At 39.8% G+C, this 19009-nt stretch overlaps 1 protein-coding gene across 1 annotated transcript in view; it reads right to left on the reverse strand.

Moving 5' to 3' along the window:
- The window catches only part of Arhgap10 (Rho GTPase activating protein 10), a 206891-nt gene that overhangs the window by 63140 nt on the left and 124742 nt on the right, over positions 1-19009 (reverse strand). The window contains exons 16-18 of the mRNA XM_013029496.1: positions 15956-15983; positions 12561-12648; positions 5442-5500 (exon numbers count right to left, since the gene is read on the reverse strand). Of these exons, the coding sequence (XP_012884950.1) occupies positions 5442-5500; positions 12561-12648; positions 15956-15983 (175 nt within the window). The remainder of the gene's footprint in view (positions 1-5441; positions 5501-12560; positions 12649-15955; positions 15984-19009) is intronic.

The raw sequence follows: 19009 nt of genomic DNA on the forward strand, positions 1-19009 counted from the left end.
AAGGCAAGCCGGTATGGGTGGCTCATGCCTGTAATCCCAGCAACTCAGGAGGCTGAGATCTGAGGATCATGGTTCAAAGTCAGCCCGGGCAGGAAAGGCCGCAAGAGTTTTATCTCCAATTAACCACCATAAAACTGGAAGTGGAGCTGTGGCTCAATGAGGAAAAGCACTAGCCGTGAGCAAAACAGCTCAAGGACAGTGTCCAGGCCCTGAGCTCAAGCCTTCCGTGAGCCCAGGAATACTACCAGAGGGATAAGAAACCATGGGAAGCGCAAGGGTCAGGAAAGAGCGCTCTTCCCTCCAGCCGTCAGAGCGCCATGCTTCTGTCACTCAGTCTCGAGTACTTTCTTCATAGCAATCCTAGAAAACTCACTAACATGTTCTTTTCATCCCTTCAACTTGGAAATGGCGCTCCAGCTCTGCCTTTCACCACGGTGGTGGTAGCAGGCTTTCAATTCAGAACCTCCTGAGGCCTAGCTCTCCTCTTTGCCTTACCGCCATTACATGCTCGTGGATGATTCTCTTCAGGCATACAAAAGAAGTTGGACGTAACAGTGCTTCTGTGTGATTCCATGAATAGGAAAGTGTAAGTGTGGCAGAGCCTGACCTGTGGTGTAATGAAGTGGGGAGCAGGAACCCTCCTTCAGGGCAGGGGCCACGTGGGCAGAGGAGGTATGGTTCTGATCAAGTTGATTTCTACACCTGCAGGCCAATGCCATGGCTGTCTTCATTTGGTTTTTAAAAAAATTATTATTTGCACATTTATTTGTGCACATTTATGATGTATCAAGAGGTTCGTGGAATTAAGATGGGCCACCCTATATATCTGACCCTAAAAGAAGCTGGTAACTGTAAGGGTTCAGCCAGTCAGCGTTCTCTCTGCACCTGGAATAAATGGTTTTACACCACGCATCTCCTCACGGTGTCACAGACAACTTGGCGCCTCAAGAGCCACGGTCAATTCTGCGAACGTCTCAATTGCCCCAATATCTGAAAGGTGAGGTTTGTCCCAGCTTATATACGTTCCCAGTAATTACTGTCTGAGGATGAGGAAGGAGATTTTACAAGAAGACAATTAAGATAGCTGTTGCTTAATTGTTGCAGCCCAAAGGCTAGGACATTACAAACCAAATGATGAACAGAATACAAGCACTTTACCAAAAACACCCTTTTAGATATACCTAAATTTAATCAGTGAAAACCAACACATAACTGTCTAAAACAGTGAAGTGACAAATTATGGCCTATTGCTAAATCTGGCTTTCCAACCAAGATCTTCATCAACACTAGGGAAAATGAAAGCTATAAAAACACAATTTCAATACACAGCTTTGACTTTAAAAAAATTAATTGAAGCAGAAGCTTGGAAAAAACTCATCCACAAATCCAAAGGAATAAGAGACAGTTGCCAAGGATAAGCATTTTATATTTCAATTTGTGTATTTTTTAATTTCTTGAGTGCTTTGTACTAAAACGTTTCTTTTAACTCACAGCGTTGTGCAACGCAAGTTTAGTTTCAATATTTTCGGACTTATTACTCATTGAGAAGCACAAGCTGGAGAAATAGTTTGCCACTCTCTAGAGACAGACTTCATTGCTCAAAATGGTGTTATCGGCTTTGAAAAACAGAATCAACACTTTTCCTTCTCCTCTAATCCTTCCCCCACCAGCCCAACCCAACTCTTTGACATCACACATATTTTTTCCCAAGTTTTTTTTTCTTTCTTCAAAAACAAAGGAAAAAAAGAAAAGAAATTCGTAAGGCGTTTTAAAGGAAAAACGACTTTCTTCTCAATCTAATTTTAATTTGACCTTCAGCAGAGCTTCCTATGATTACAAGGCCTTCCACTGAGCAACAATACTGCTATAAGCTTGGAAAAAATTATATTAAGTGAAGTAAGCCAGGCCCAAAGAAACATAGGTCCCATGGTTTCCCTTATTTGCAATATCTAGTATATGTATGAGTCAAGCGGAAAAGGTCAGATAATGTGATGTCAGGAAAATGAACCCTTAGATATGTATTTTAATGTTTTTTCTTTCATACATGTGTTTCTAACCATTTATAAGATTATCTCTTTGTTGCTTTGTATGTCCCTCCCCCACAGTATAACCCCTGCTTTCACTATATTTGATGTCAGTATAACTTGTGGAGGAGATGGGGAAAAACCAGTTGTTTAAGGATACAGGTGGATCTGATGCAACAATGAGAAGTACAAGTTGTCATGTCCAAAACGAGCTTTACAATGTCGGTGCGGGGGGGGGGAGAAGGGGGTGGGGGGGAGGGGGGAAGGAGAAGGATTGGGATGGGGGGAGGGGGGAGGCTGGGAAGGGATGGGAAGGGTAAACAAAGGAGGGGGCTGCAATGCTTGGTAAGAAATGTACGCATTATCCTGCCCATGCAATTGTAACCCCTCTGTACAGTATGTTCACAAATAAAATAAAATAAAATTAAAAAAAAAACAATACTGCTATAAGTCCTCCTAAAAAGATTCCTAAAGTTATCTTCAGTTGCTTACGTATACGCATTTTATTATATTTTAATGGACAATGGTTGAAAAGCAAAAAGCTGAACTTTAAAAAAATCTACTTTTTTTTTTAAACTCGTGTTTTTAAAGGCTAAGCCACACCATATGAAATGTGATGCATACCTACCAGACTTCTACAGATACACACCTCAACCTTTGCTAGACTGTATTTTTATCTTAAGCATTTCTAACTCAAAAGCCCAGCATAGTTATCTCACAAGACGGATGGATGAGTGGAAAATGTTAACTCACGTAGCAGAGAAAATTCTATTAACTCTTAAATTCATGAAAGAAAACTTTCGTTGAGGCTTCCAATGCATCAACAATAGACAGTGACTCAGTAAGGTGATTTGTATTTCTAAAATGAGGAATAAAATACTTTGCTTCATGTGATGACTACAAAGAAATGATATTTGTATTTTTTTTCATGAACTTATATTAATTCAGAAGTCCTCAACAGAAAGATACAGGAAAGAAACTAGTAAGAGAATAGAGGGGCTTAGGAGAAACCTTCAGGCCTCTTGGCAAGAAGAGCAAATAAATACAATCTCACTACCACAGAACAGCTGCAAGCTATGGCATGAATGCAAAGAATCAAATCTTCGTTCTGTCGTAGTCTGAGTGGAGGCAACAAAGATGGGTAATGCTTGTGGGGTTTAGCCGACAGCTCAGTTAGCAGATATTTTAGGTAAGCTGTCCCACTGTTAGTGGAAAATGGCACTTAACCACAATCCCAATTCTCCAGTGGTATTCCAACTAATTTAATTTTGGCCAACCAACTTCTGTAACTGCTTTATTCAATACTTACAAGTATGCATGTGAAATATCAGTAGATCTGCTCCTAAGAGACAATCAGTACAGCCGAGGGGGGTCACAAGAGACAAAAATAAAAATAAAATCCTCAGCTCTGCCCTGGAAACTTTGGGCCCCAAAATAAACTCATTTAGTTCATGAACTTTTACTACAAATCCTATTCCAACCACAACGATTGCCAAATCCAGGCCAATAATTATAATTTAGTACAGTCTTGGTGTACACATCACCCTGAAGATTGCTACAATGTCTCTGCCCAGTGAGGAAACAAAAAAGGAGGTACAACCAGGCCCTAGTGGCTCACACCTGTAATCCTAGCTACTCAGGAGGCTGAGATCTGAGGACCACGGTTCAAAGCCAGCCCAGGCAAGAAAGTCCATGAGACTCTTATCTCCAATAAACCACTTATGAAACCAGAAGTGGCACTGTGGCTCAAGTGGTAGAGTGCTAGCCTTGGGCTGAAGAGCTGAAGGATAGCGCCCAGGCCCAGAATTCAAGCCCCATGACTAACCAAAAAAAAGGAGGTCCAAGTCCAATACCTTTTGCCTCTATTCACTTCTTTGTAGCACACTGTTCAATTATACCTTCAACAAACTCCCCCACCCCTTACTATGGGACTTCTTAAGAGATCAGAAACCTCTCATCTGTAAAATATGTTCCTAAACACGCTGCTCTCAGTGAGGGCCGTAACTCTAACTTGTGGCAATTTAAAACCTCACTCCATGATCAGCTATGGCTCTCCGATTCTCAAAGGTTTCAAGTTTTGAGCTGCCATCTCCTCCATCTCCTCAGCTTCTTCCAGGATCTAAGGCAGAACGATATGAAACAATTACCCTCAAACTAAGTCTAATGTCTCTTCCCTTGCTTGCCAGAAAATGCCACAGGGAAGAAGTCAAGTGAACTAAGCATTTACCTCAGTTTTTGCCAAGAAAACTTTCTTCCACTTCGTGACCATATCAATTCTGGATTCTGCTTTCATTTTTATCTGTCTCCCACATGAAAACAAAACTTAACAACACCTCATTTTTGCCTTTTCCAAAGGGCTATTTGCACATGCCCAGTGGGGCCTGCACGCACTTCTTTCTGCAACCTACTAAGCAGACTGACTGGACGAGATCTCACAAGAAGGTAAGCCACATTCGGGTGGTAGCAATGTAAGACCCAGAGGGACTGCTCTAAGTATTTTTTTTTAACAAATTAAACTATGGAATACATCCAAAGGGAAAAAGAAAAAGAAATGAGAATATGGTTTTTCAGCTACTGTCTGTGCACCTGTGAAAACCAATATGGCAAAGTGTTGCCAGGGAAAGCTGGGGTGTTGAACTTGAAATAAGGTCCTCTTATAATGTGCCAAGTTACTTAACATGTCTCAACTTCAATTTCCCTAACTATTCATTACCCTAGCACCAGTATACATCAGAAGGCTAAAATGAGTAAACAGCATGTGCTGAATATAAAACGTGAACTATAAGATAACAGAAAACCAGAAATCCTCAAGGGTGACTCAGACAAAATACTAATCATAAATTAAAATTCCACCAACCGACAAGTCTTCTCATTTAACAGTTTATCACATATAATTCACTCTCCATCAAACATTGCTTGGGTTTCTGGCATTATCTCATACAATTCCTTCTGTTTGTAATTTCCATCTAAATATCTTTCTAAGCGAAACCATTTCCCACCCACTAATCTCTCTAAATCTGCTAATCTCTTTAACCTTTTACAACTTAGCTACTTTTGGTTTCCTGTAGCATTCTATTCTTGCCGTGATTATGTATGTTATAGTGTAATGAGAACCTCATATAACCACTCCCCAAAACTTGATCCAGGGTTGTCTCCCACGATCAGGAATCCGTAGGGCTCTGCGTACCCTGTACCTACCCATGACCAGCACTCAGTCGGCAATAATTTGTGCTTATGAAAGCATAAACATCTTGTCCCATTGTTTTCACTTTCCTAAAAGGCGGGGAACCATCTTCTCAAGTGACTTCTATTCTGAACCCAGCTTGCAATAAACTTAAATTTTTCAAGTCAAAGTTGTCAATGTGTATACCTTGTCCCTCACAAAACCATGTCCGTGCCCCTCCAGGTAACACTTACTGGCTGGAACAATGAAATCTCCATGTAGCTCATAAGTCATGAGAGGCTCTGGAAGACTCCTGTATGAAGAGAACAGCTCAGAATTAGCAAATATAGCCAAACAGCTCCCCTCTGAGTTTATTTATTACATTTTTTTTGTATGAGGGTGTTAAGTGTATTGGGTATCTCTGAGTCAATGCACAAATATCCCCAGGGAATATCCTTACATACCCATCTATACACATACATATGTGTATGTATAAAGAAATATACATACGCATATATACATATATATATACATATATATAAATAAATAAACTGATTGAGGTATGAACCACTATGTATACCAGACATGATCAAAGCTTAGCTGTCAGGCCTAAGCAGACAGCATTCCATATTTAACCTAGGAAAGCACCTTTACAAACATCTGGATTCACATATAAGACACTCATATCCTAAGGACAAACACGATCTAATCAAACGTAAGCCCGCAGTTTTGAAGTTCATGTTTATATGGAAAGTATTAAACTTAAACAAAGAATCAAATCTTCTCCTCTGAAACAGTTCCATAATAAAAGTATGGTTTATCCTCATATGTAATATGAAAAGTGTAAGAAATATCCTTTTCTCACTTATGCCTATAAACCAGTAAAAAAAAAAAAAAAAACTGAAGATATATCCAGAGATTTTTTTTTTAATTTTCTACGAAATGAATCACACAAACAGTTGTGTAAAGCCAAGTACGGGTGGCTTCATATCTATAATCCTAGCTACTCAGGAGGCTGAGATCTGAGGATCTCGGTTAAAGCCAGCCCAGGCAGGAAAGTTCGTCAGACTCTTATCTCCAGTAAACCACCAGAAAACCGGAAGTGGCGCTGTGTCTCAGTAGTAGAGTGCTAGCCTTGAGCTGAAGAGCTGAGGGACAGCGCCCAGGCCCAGAGTTTAAGCCCACAACCAACAACAATAACAAACAAAAAAAAAAGCAGGAATGAAGCAGAGCTCAAGTGACAGAGCACCAGCTAAACAAGAAAGCAAGGCCCTAAGTTCAATCCATGGTATTACCATGGAAAAAAGGTATTATAACTTATCTTGGGATCAATATAATACTTCAGTACCACCAACCTTATAGCACCTCAATTTTTCAAAACCAGATGTCCTAACTTTGTAAATATTTTAAAATTACATCAATAAATCACAATCTGCATACTTTTCTTCAGGTTTACCTGGACAAGATATTAAGAACCTTGGAAAGGCTGAAATCTTATAACCCAGAGATTCTTCTTTCGTTGTTTAAAAGGAAAATCTCAAAGCTTCGCAGGCACACATAAATAATAATTTAAACATATGCAAAAGCTAAAAATGTTGCCAAAATATGGGAGCTTATTTTATATTGATAAAAACATCAATTCATCAAGAAGAAATCTACATGTTCATTCATGGATCTAATAACAGAGCTTCGAAATACACACTATGAAAACTGATAGAACTCAAGTGGTTCCATGGGTACAGTCAGAGATGTAAGTTTCTCTGTCTCAGGAGCTAATAGAACTAGGAGACAGAAAATCACTTCATTTGTTCAAATCTTCTGTCCCTTATCAACTGACTTCACCTGACAGGCATGTACTTCACCTAAGGAGCACTTCATCTAGAAGCAGCAGGATACACATCCCCAGTTCACACAACCAACCATTACTTTTCCAAGCTAAAGCATATGCTCGATCATGAAGGTTTAAAATGTTCAAGTTGCTAGGTGCTGGTGGTTCATCCTCGTAATTCTACTTATGAGGCTGAGATCTGAGGATCACAGTTCAAAGCCAACCCAGGCAGAGAAATCCAAGAGATTCTTATCTTCAATTAACCAGCAAAAAAGCCAGAAGTAAAGGTATGGCTCAAGTGGTAAAGTGCTAGCCATGAACAAAAGAGCTGAGCAAGAGCCCAAGCCAAGTCCTAATAAACACCTGACTCTGAATTCAAATTTCAGGACCACCAGACGTGCGCGCGTGCGTGCGTGCGTGCGTGCGTGTGTGTGTCCATTTGACAGACCACAAATTATGGAGAAGGAATGAACTACAGGAACATGCTAAGACAGAGGTGAAGTCCTAATTATTTTAACAGGGAAAAAAAAAACAACCTAGGCTTAAAAAAAATACACATATGGTGCATAACTTCATTTATACAAAACTACAGGAAATGCAAATTAATATATAATAACAGAGCTGGGCGCTGGTGGCTCATGCCTGTAATCCTAACTACTCAGGAGGCTGAGATCTGAGAATCGTGGTTCAAAGCCAGCCCAGGCAGGAAAGTCCGTAAGACTATTATCTCCAATAAACCACTAGAAAACTGGAAGTGGCGCTGTGGCTCAAGCGGTAGAGCGTTCGTCTTGAGCTGAAGAGCTGAGGGACAGCGCCCAAGCCCAGAGTTCAAGCCCCACACCTACAAAAAAAAGTAACAGAAAGCAGATAAATGGTTACACTATGGATGAGGTCCTGAGAAAGGATGGATGGAAAGGAGATATTTGTAAGGATGGAAGGAAATTTGGGGGAAAGGCAGTCATAGATTGGTATACTATCTTAATTATGGCTGTGGTGTTATAAGATAGTGTCGCAGTAAAGACAGTATCTTTTACAAGTTTATCAGAATTTATATTACAAGTACATGCAGCTGATTGTATGTCAATTATACTTTTTAAAAGCTGTTTAAAAAACACATAAATTGTAGAAAAGACCAATGTGGTATATTTATGACTTATATTCACAAACTATATAAATAATTGTTGTCTTAACGGTCTTTATATTTAAGTTTTAGTGTATAATAAACTTTGTAAGTTTGCAGAACCAAATACAAGGTATAACATCTTAAAGAGTCAAAATTTTCTCTACATGAGAATAGTGTTATTTTATCATACTAATCAATGAATTTATTTATTTATGAATGACACTGATCAAATGCACTGCACTCACAAACTGACATGTGAAATTGAAACCCCTCTGAACAATTACTGAAGGATAATTTTAAATTTAATTTTTTAAAAGTTGCAAACAAATGTATTTGGAGTTATAGTCCATATAGACAGCTTCTAATGCTGCAGTCTATGTTCATACACAAGACAACAACCACAGACAAATTAAATCTGAAAGCACAGTGAGGAGGGAGCTGTTCTCTATATTCAGTCTCCTCTCTCTTCTCTACATTCTGGCTTTCTTTAAAGAAGGGGGGAGCAGAAAGTAAATTACATTGCAATCTAAATCAGAAGGAAGAAAGACCAATTAGAAGTCAACCTTTATGGCTTTAGGGCTGGTTTCAAAATATGGACAAGCTGATTGGCCAAGAAGGAAAAAGGTCATGCATTTGCAGGAAACTTAGAGGGTATGGAACCAAAAGGCAGGAAAAACGAGAGCCTTTGGCAAAACCAGAAGAAGGATTTCTTTTCCAATAAAAATGAATTTGTGTCTAAATATCTTCTACCAGCTACTTCTATCATTGCCATATGTCTAGAGAGGCAATGCCCCGTAAAAATAAATATTGTTAATGTTAGGAAAGCAGTAATAAAAATGACAAGTTCTCCACTCAAAATGTATTATACTAAGCCACTGTCTCTTGCAAGCCTCCCACCCAACATGCTGTAAACCACTTCTCTTTGCCACCCATTGGGATCTGTTTGGAGATATAAATCGTATTATTTGCCTAAACTGGCATTTCTTTCCCTGAAAAATCCCATTCCAATTTCCAAGCTTAAAAGAAGTTTCCTCCAGGTAGAATCAATTTGCTAGAAACATCTCACGAGACATATCATGAGTTGTTTCACAATGAGAAAGTGTTGTGATAAAGATATTGCCAGAAATAAAAATTATGGTCTGTTTCAACAAGAAAGCATTCACAAGGTTGGTTCACCCCTGAAAAAAGAGTAAGTAAAACAAAACGAACAACAACAACAACAAATACCTTCCCCAAGTCAGCAGAAGAGAAGGGAGATGACATACATAGTTCTGATCTGCATTGTTTTCCTTCTCCAAGACCCTTCCCTGTGTTTGCTCTCTGTTTTAGTTTGCTGCTTTGGGGGTTGTTTGCCTCCTCCCCATCTAGCTTCCCATCCAATAAAAAGTTGGTATTTGCAGTGAGAAGAATTGAAGTACCAGAAATGGTGCTGTGGCTCAAGTGGTAGAGCGCTTGCTGGGACAGTGCCCAGGCCCAGAGTTCAAGCCCCACAACTCCACCCAAAAAAAAAAAATTACAGAGCCACTGTAGGGTAGGAAAAGTTGTATTTTGGCTCAGTGCCCTGGTCCATGAGCAATAGATTTGAAATCCCAACCCTGATTGGCTGGCTGCAAGACCTCAAGACCTGGAACTATCAGGCTGCATCATCTTTTAGAATCACTTGCTACAGTCACAACTATGTGGGTGACACGGATGCAGGAAGATGAACACTGAAGATTTCTCCCACTTGCCCATCACCAGAAGAGAGTGTCAAATCCTCAATGCCACATTTTTAGTTGCTAAAAAATAATGTAAGGGGGAAAAATAACAGCAACCTAACTAACTTTCACATCTCCCAATGCACCTGTGGCTTAGGATAATTTCTTCATCACATTCAGGCGGAATGTGTACATTTTTAGGACTGAAGTTATATAATCATAGCATCATTCTGTAGACAACGTCTGCTTCAAAGGGGAAGCCGTGTGGGGAAAGAGGCGGATACACAAGAGCAGGGACAGTAAGGAACTGGCTTCAGTCAGTATCAAAATGCACAAAATGTAACACTACAGGACTGGATTTTCACCCTTTGCTTTTCATCAGTAGCTGACACATCTTGGCCAATTTGTTTACTTGTCTCAGGTATGAGTTTGAAAACAGTAAAATGGATTAAAGGCCTCCTGCTAGAATAGTAAAATCCTCTGTTAACATATTCAACACAGTCGGTGAACATCGTCAACAGATTCAGTTCATTGTATGTTTATGTTCTCCTACACCATTTCCTTTATGAATGTACTACATGCTTTCGCAACCTCCGTGTTAGCGTCACTTTGGATTGAATAATTCTTTAGGAAGAAGGGCGAGCTGTCTCTGTATTGCCAGATCCTTAACAACCCATCCTTGACCTCAATCCATCACAATCCAACAGCGACCCCTTTAGCTATCCTGACAACCAAGAATGCTCACAGACATCATGATTCTAAAGCAGGATTGATGAGACTCCTTTGAAACCACATCAAAACCACAGTTAGGATCAGTGGCAATCTACATACTCAATTCGGAGATTTAGCCTTAATTTTAACTCTTTATCTACCAGGGTTGACAACAATGCATACAAACAGTCGAAGAGTAACTAAAAACATTTTCAAATAAGACACTCAAAATCAAATACACACCTCAACTCATCAGCAAACATGAAGGTAAGTAGAAAGTAGGACAACCAGGTAACAGAGGTCTCCCAATATGATGCAACAGGCCTCCATAATGTAATTACTAAAGTAATTACATAATACAATACCTAAGCTGAATCTAACAGTGACCTCAAGTTTAACTATTTGGCCAGATCTAACATGTACAAACTTTTATTTGTAAAAAGTCATCCAGGTTCATCTGTACATAAAAGCCAGGTTGGGGGGGGGGAGGGAGGAGGTTGTACCAGTTAAAAAAAAGATGAATAAAGCCTATCAACCATATGAAATGTTCGTATAAAGACTTTTGAAATAAACTGCATGTGAGCTGAGTACCGAGGGGCATGAGTTTTGTGGGGTGTAATCATTATATTCCGACCATTCCATCCTTTCTGCGATAAATCGAGAGTTTGTGATTTCAGGATCACGCTGTTTTGGAAAGTCTTTTAGGCATATAAAGTACACGGCAGATGGGCTGCATGAAGGATCCAAAGGGACAGAAGGCTGCTACCTGAAGCTCCAGGACGATGGAGTCCGACAATCCCTTCCTTATACTCATCTCCCTGCTCTTCCAAGTTTGTAATTTTTCATAACTTTTAAAAATATCAAATATAGCCTAAGTAGATTCTAATGTGCTTATTGGAATCCAAGTCATTTTTTGAAAAAAAAAAACAACTATCATCTATCAACTTCTGACAGGGCTAGCCTTGGACCAGGATCCTCCTCCCTTGGCCTCCTAAGTAGCTGGGACCACCATACCCAGCTAATTTTTTTTGGCCTTTAAAGTTTTTTTAATAAAAAAATACTTATACACAGTTTTCCAAACACAACTTTCCACTTTAAATGCTATTTTTCCCAACTGGAAAACTCTATACTTTAGTACTTTTTCCTCTTCTTTATAATTGTCCTTCAAACTTTTTATCACTGAATTCCTTTCTTTATGAAGAAAGGATAATAGCTCCTTTATATGCCTTTATGTTCAAATCTATGTAAACTAGAAAAAAAATCTTCATATTAGCCTAAAACACAAAGATTCAATAAATCCAAGTCTTCATCCTTAACGCTTTAGTATCAAATCCCTAGAATTTACACCTATAGTAGATATCTATTACAAAACCCGTCTATTCCAATTCCATTCTATTCCAATTTACCTAAAACTGACGTTTTGTCCCTTGCTTACCTCATTTTCTGGAACATTAAATACCTCAGTAAGTTTCCACTCCCTCCTTTCACCTTCTCCTCTCTCGCCTTTGCTTATTGGCTCTCTCCCTTTCCTTCCTCTCTCCCTTCCTGCTCCCCTTTCCTGCCCCTCCCTCCCAATAATTGAACTTAGGGCCTCCTGCTTTCTTAGTAGGTGCTCTCCACACGTTAGTTGTGTCTCCAGGCTCTTTGTTGGTTATTTTCAGGAGAGGATCTTAGATTATGTTTGGGATTCCCCGTGTCACTAGAAAGAACAAGTACCTGCCACTGAGCCCAGTCTTTATGACTCCGTATAGCTGAGATTACAGTCATTCACCGTTTCACCCAGACATTGGCTGAGATGGGATCTCATGAACTTTCCTGCCCAGGCTGACTTTAGAATGTGACCCACTGATCTCTGCCTCCCAGATAGTTAAGATTATAGGCCTGCACTACCATTTGCAGACTATTTCTCCTTTTCAAGAGCTTTAATTATGTGGATTTTTGTAGGGAGTGAACATCTGCTTTCTGTCAGAAATACAAGCAGCACTGTCTCCTCCTGTGGAGGAGAAGCACTTACCTTAAATATTGCTTCAGGGCGCTTGTGATTGTCTTCACTTCCCAATCTATGGAATTTTCCAGGTCCAGCTCATTGCATGTTTTGACATCTAGTGAACAAGCACAAAAGGAAAATGAATTACAACCTTGAACGTTCAAGCGTCCTCCTCACCAATTCACAAAGCTTCCATTTTCAAGTAGTCAATCAACAAATGATTCTGGAATTTCCTAGAGGGGGAAAAACAACCTGATATTCGATTGCTTCCTAATAACCTAAGCCACATTCTACACTTCAGAAAGTCTGTGGGAGAAATTAATGTAGAAGCATATAAGCTCTGGGCTAGGAGCAAGAAAACATTCACAACTGCGGCTCAGGCAGAGCCAAGGCTAGCCCACCACTGCTACGGGCATTCCTCAGCAGCAGTGGCGTCCAGCATGTGGCATTTCCAGGTGAAAGAACAGTGTGACCTGAATCCAGTGGCACTCTAGCCATCGCAGAGGGGCAACAGGGGCACTGGTCAAGTGGTTGGCAGAACAGCAACAAGTCAGTGTTGCTAAGTTTGGTTCCACATTCCAAGATCCATACTCCACACTTAGCTGCCTAAAGATGAATCCGTGGGGTCAACCAAAGCAGCAAGAGGACAACATGGACCTGTGAAGGTTCTCTGTGGTTTAACCTGACTCCAACAGCACATTACATATACAGGGATCAAAGTGTCACATTACTCCATTAACAGGTACAATCTTCATGTCTATGTATCCACTACAACCGAAGAAATAAAACCAGATAGTAAAAGAGGGGGTAAGACTCATCGAAATATAAACATGTGGAAAAGTAACAATAACCTCCCCATCGTGTATAACTAATGTAAGTGAATAAAATATTAAAATGTTTAAAAAGAAATAAAACTGAAATAAAATGAACCAAATGCTAGTTAAAAAGGATCATTTCTGGGCAGTCTTCCCCAATGTACATGCTCATCCTGGAGATAATTACTGCACACCTCTTTGCTATACCTCTGACACATTAAACTAGCTTTCTTCTTGTCCTAAAGCATGCTCCTCATGTTATTTGCAACTGTAATTTTAATAACTAGAACATTCTAAAGAAAAGGTGTGTGGTCCAAAGAAAGGTATAAGGGTAGAGGTGTCAATCCTAGTTGAACTAAAAAAGTGACAGAAAGGTAGATGCTGTGTCTGCAGAGGCATCTTTGACCCCTGTGTCTCAGGGTCAAGACACACAGTGTGGCTGGCAGCAGGAAAGGGCACACATGGTATCTCAAAGCTTCAATGTTTGAAAGAAGTTAGTCCAGAAAGCCACCCTCAAGCCAGGGTTAATTGCATGTCTTCTTCTGCACCAGAGATCACAATGCTAGGGGGAACATCAAAGTGATTCAAGAATATGGGCAGACCTTCATCCATTATTAAACACGGCATGTTACCAAAAAGCCTGAGTGCTCAGTGGTGGCACCACCCAAAGGAAGGAGCAGTATACGGGTTACAGGAATGGCGTGGAGTTGTCACTGTGAACTTGCCCGGCTTTCTAGACTTCCGTCCTGAGGAGGACACCGTAAGGGATTCACAGAAGAGACTCTTTTACTCTAGAGGGATGATTCAACCAAGACCCAGAAAAATCTAGCTGTTTCTGAGGGATTCCTGTGCCCCTCCATTGCATAGTATGTGTCTCCATGGGGAAAGACAACGTCTTGCTAGGATTTCCTTTTTAAAAGCACTTAAAAAAAAAAAAGGCTGTTAAAATAGGGCCACCATATTTAAGTCACACACAGCCTGAAAAATTTTGGCCTTGACCATGACGAAAAATGGATGATAACTTGATGTTGGACTCAAAACTTTGTGAAAATAAAACAGATGAAGTCAATTACTCAAAGGTCTGGAAAGTGTTTAGCACTTCCGCACTTCTTGATTACAGCAAGTGACAGCAATATGGAACAAATGACAACAATGGGAATTGACATGGATTACATTCTGATCAGTTCCTTCCATTCAGAAACTCATGTGTTACTGAGCCTGTCAGACAGGCCACAGACACATTCGAGAAATCAAATTAAGCACCCTGATTAAAGATGCAATCCTTTATAACTAAGACTAAATAATTCTGTTCTAATGGTTTTGCCAACCAATTACTTCTGTAACTGAATATTCTGTCTCTCATTCAATCAATTATTTAAATCTCATCTTAGCATACAAGTCAGATAACATTTTCAATCAACCTGCTACTCCCAAATCACCATTTTAAAATCCAAGAAGCTTCTAGACAGAAATCTCTTATTTTTAACATCCTACCAAATTATCTTCCTATATTTTGAGAATCAGATTCTTTCCATGGGAAAATAAGCTACCCTTCTAAATTCATGAGATAAAAAAGCAGCGGTCACATTAGCTTCTGATGGTGTCTCTGCTGTTCATCCTCTATTCAATTGTCACTGTTTTCAAATAACTCAATCATCCCTAGCAGGCCATTAAAATTAGTAGATGTAGCAGCACTAGTACCTAATTGGTTAATATGCATTTGGATGCAATACATTTGGAACAGTCATCCAGCAAGTATGTTCTGCCATACATGTGGGGGAAAGCTCTTGAATCCTTTCCAACCAAAGAACAATATACTCATGATCGGTTAAAAGAGTAAAGGAGCAAGCTGAGCTTTGAGCTGACTTGTTGTCTGAATGACTTGTCCTCTACTTGCATAAACTCTGGTTATGTCTTTGAAACTGGAAAGGTTCAGCTTCATCTCAATGTCCAAGGTCATTTTCTGCAAGGTGCTGGTGGCCTATGCAATGGGCCCGGGGGTCCTCAAAGAGATGAATTTCGTATGTATACTTTATAATCGAAAATCAGAATTTTTCAGCTACATTAGTCTACTTTCCCTCCAACCTATGTTGTTCCACAAACGTAGAAATGAATGTTTTTAAAGCAAAACTCCTCTAAATTTGTAGTTGTTTCCTATATATGGTTCTGTGTCTCAAATAAAATCATCTAGCCATTTTTTTTTTTGAAAATAAGATTTAGAAGGATCTAGTGAATTCACCAGACCATTTTCTCAAAAATTCCTCTTCCCCTGCTCTGGTTTCTTTCTAAAGTGGGGTGGGGGGTGGGGGAGGAACACAGGATAATTCAGACTTCTACTACTATTATAATTCTCCTTTACATCTCTCATTTCATTTAGTAAAACTCATGACCCTCCCTGCCATCTTCAGTTGCTTAAAAAGTTCTTTCCCCAGATTGTATGTGACCTGACTCACAGAGAGCAAAGGAGAAGGAAGAGAAAATGGCCTTCTACATAGACAGGTGGCAGCCGTTCAGCTGAGCATTTTCTTTTGGAGAGCCCAGGGTAACGCCTTTGCTAGGAATTCATTTGAAAGTTGCCTTTTGCTCCCCATGTGACAGCAGACACACCCCAGAGGAGGAAGGCCGCTGTCCTCTGCTTTACCTGGTCTGAAGAAGAATAAACAACTTCTCTCTATGGAGCAGTTTCTACAGTTTACTATTTCAGGCTGGTTGGAGAGAGGTATGAGAAGGGTGAAGAGGAAGGGATGAGAGAGAAGATAGAAGAATAATAAGCAAGAGGGCTGGGAAGAGGAGGAAAAGATAGGAAAAGGGAAGGGTTAGAGGGGAGAAGGAAGGGCTAGAAAATGGGCAAGGGAAGAAAAGGGAGAAAAATGATTTTGTCTATTTTAATCTTAATAGACCACAAAAAGGAGACGAGCATCAAGCTCAGACAAGAATGGTTTATTCTTTCTTTAGAAATTACCACAAAATTACATGTGAGCATTAATGAATATTTAAAACAGAAAAAAATTATGTACAAAATAACAATATTCAGTAAATAGCTCTCGAAAACCAAATAAAGGCAGCTTCCCTGAAAAACATTAAATGGCTTGCAACTTTTTCTCAACTTTTTTGCAACTGTGGGGATGGGAGGGAGGAGCTGGTATTTCTCAAATGTAAAAAAAAAAATGGGGAGAGGGTACTGGTAATGGGGCTTCCACTCAGGCCTCACTGTGTGGCTGTCCTTACTCAGGGTGGGCACTCTACTCACATAAGAATCTCAAAAGGCTTTTCTGCCTCTGTTGGTTTTGAACTCTGATCCTTAGATCTCAGCCTCTTGAGAAGCTAGGATTCTACAGTAAGGCCAACTCTCAACTTATTTTTCATTTTTATGAAGAAAATTCTATTACCAACAATATGCTTTGAAAAAATGCAATCGATCTATCTATCTGTCTATCTCTGTGTGTGTGTGTGTGTGTGTGTGTGTGTGTGTGTGTATTACTTTCAGGGATAATAACAGAAGACACAGATTGGTTTGAAAAAATGCAAAGCTAAAAACTTGGCATGCTCATCTGACCCTTTTTTTTCTTTCGGATATAAAACCTTAAAACAATAGAGGTGGGATCAGCTAGAGAAGGAGTATCTGTGGGACTGTGTATACCTAACTATTCAAGACTAAAACAGTTTTAGGGGAGGAAGAGGTTTGAAATTATTTCAATTTGTGGACTTAACCAGGATGAAGAGAAAAAAAATACATCTTAAGGAAATCTTAAAGGAAAAGTGTAAAAAAAATCTGTTTTGGTAACAAAATAGCAAGAAAATATTATTAATGCTTTTTGATTGACAATTTTACATTCATTCATGTTCATTGATAAGAACAAATTCATACTGTGCAGCCCTCTTAAATGAAAGGAAATAGAAAGTCAGTGACTTTCTCTCCTGCCAATCCTATAACTTCCTGTTTGTAGGATTATTAAAACACACGGTGGCCAGCAACTCGGGAACGTGATGAAACACTTACATCTGGGCGTCTGTATTCTGACACTCATGACAATTAAGGAGCGTTTTCCAGGTCATGAATTTTTGAGGGTTTAAGTATTTTAAAAGAAACATAAAACAAGGATCGCCTTGGGACATCATCCATGAGCAGAGGAGACTACCTCCCTCGAGTTAAGCACTGTTGTGAAGGTAGGATTTCATGGATTAAGAACAAATTTTGCAACAGCTTAGCACTTCAGACTGACCACAGAAACACCTTTGTTGAAACTCCTTGAACCAGAGTAAGAAGGTGACCATATAATGCCAGGATTTTTTTTTCCCCCTCAGTCAATGTGCCACCAAAATGTGCCTGTATGTGTTCCGATACTAACAGGCCCTCCGGTTCTAATCATTATAACACCGTGTTGGAAATGAGAGCCGTGTTTCTAATTTTACATTTAAGTGAAAGCAGATGTTGGAGTCCCATTAAACTCTTCCAGCTGCTACTGAACCCCTGGCAACCTGAGCCTGTTTCACTTGGAGCCTACTCACGGTGCAAAGGAAAATCTGTATGCCAGATCTGTGCACCCAAGTTAAACCAGAGACTCGGAAAACGAAAACAGTTCAGAATGTATTCTAAAGAGGCTCTCCAACTGATGACGGCCAATTTTTCCTGTGGTTAACAGCTTAAAAAAAAAGAAGTCGATTATGAAATCCTTAATTCAAATACAGCCAAACAAGGAAGGCAACCCATAACATGCTACTCTATTTTATTCATCCAAGCCTCTGCTTCCTAAAAGCAGAGACCAAGGCACACTGCTATAATGTTTTAGGATGTAGACAGGTTTAAACACAGTCCTAGCATACCTGAGGGCATTGTTAATACTGATTAATTAGGTGAAGTATCAAATCAACTAATAAGTAGCAAGGTCAGAATGACAGATTGGTTTGGTTTTCAGGCCGACCAAGCTGATGAGTTATCACGCTCCTCAAGAGGCAGTTTATTTTGGGATGGGCGAGAGGGAGAGATCTCGTCTTACAGGTGGTACTGAACTGGCAGTGGTGTATAATGCAAAAGCGCTTTGTCATTCACATAACATCTGGGGTAATGAAATGAACTCACTTTCTGGCTTCCTCTAGTCTGCAATGCCAAAGAACACTGTGTTATCAGCACAGATGGAGCGTGCCTGGTGCTGGAGAGGAGCCTGGTGCAAACTACAAACAAGCCTCTGTGAATACCAATGAATTCCTGAGAATCAAACACTTGCTGTCAAATGACAGTTTTGGAAGCTCCATAAAAATGAGCGAGTCCCAGTGGCTGTCTAAGCAAATGTACCATCAAAATCCTAGACAGGCAACATGGAGGTTGTCCAGAGCCTGACTGCTACTACGCTGGACAAGTAAGCAATCAATGACATTTGCCTGAGCGCCGCATTATTTCTAACTCCCGTCATTTTTTAATAAGAGACATAGGCAGTCCTATGGTGATGCTAAATTAATTAATTAATTATTAATTAAATAAAATCATCTCCTGTCTGAGTCAACTGGGCTCTGGAGACAAATAAGAAAAATAAGAAATATAAAAATAAGAAAAATAAATAAATACACAAGGCCGGGCGCTGGTGGCTCACGCCTGTAATCCTAGCTACTCAGGAGGCTGAGATCTGAGGATCGCGGTTCAAAGCCAGCCCAGGCAGGAGAGAC

Source organism: Dipodomys ordii, unplaced genomic scaffold (assembly GCF_000151885.1).
Source record: "Dipodomys ordii isolate 6190 unplaced genomic scaffold, Dord_2.0 Scaffold119, whole genome shotgun sequence".
Classification (NCBI taxonomy): Eukaryota; Metazoa; Chordata; class Mammalia; order Rodentia; family Heteromyidae; genus Dipodomys; species Dipodomys ordii.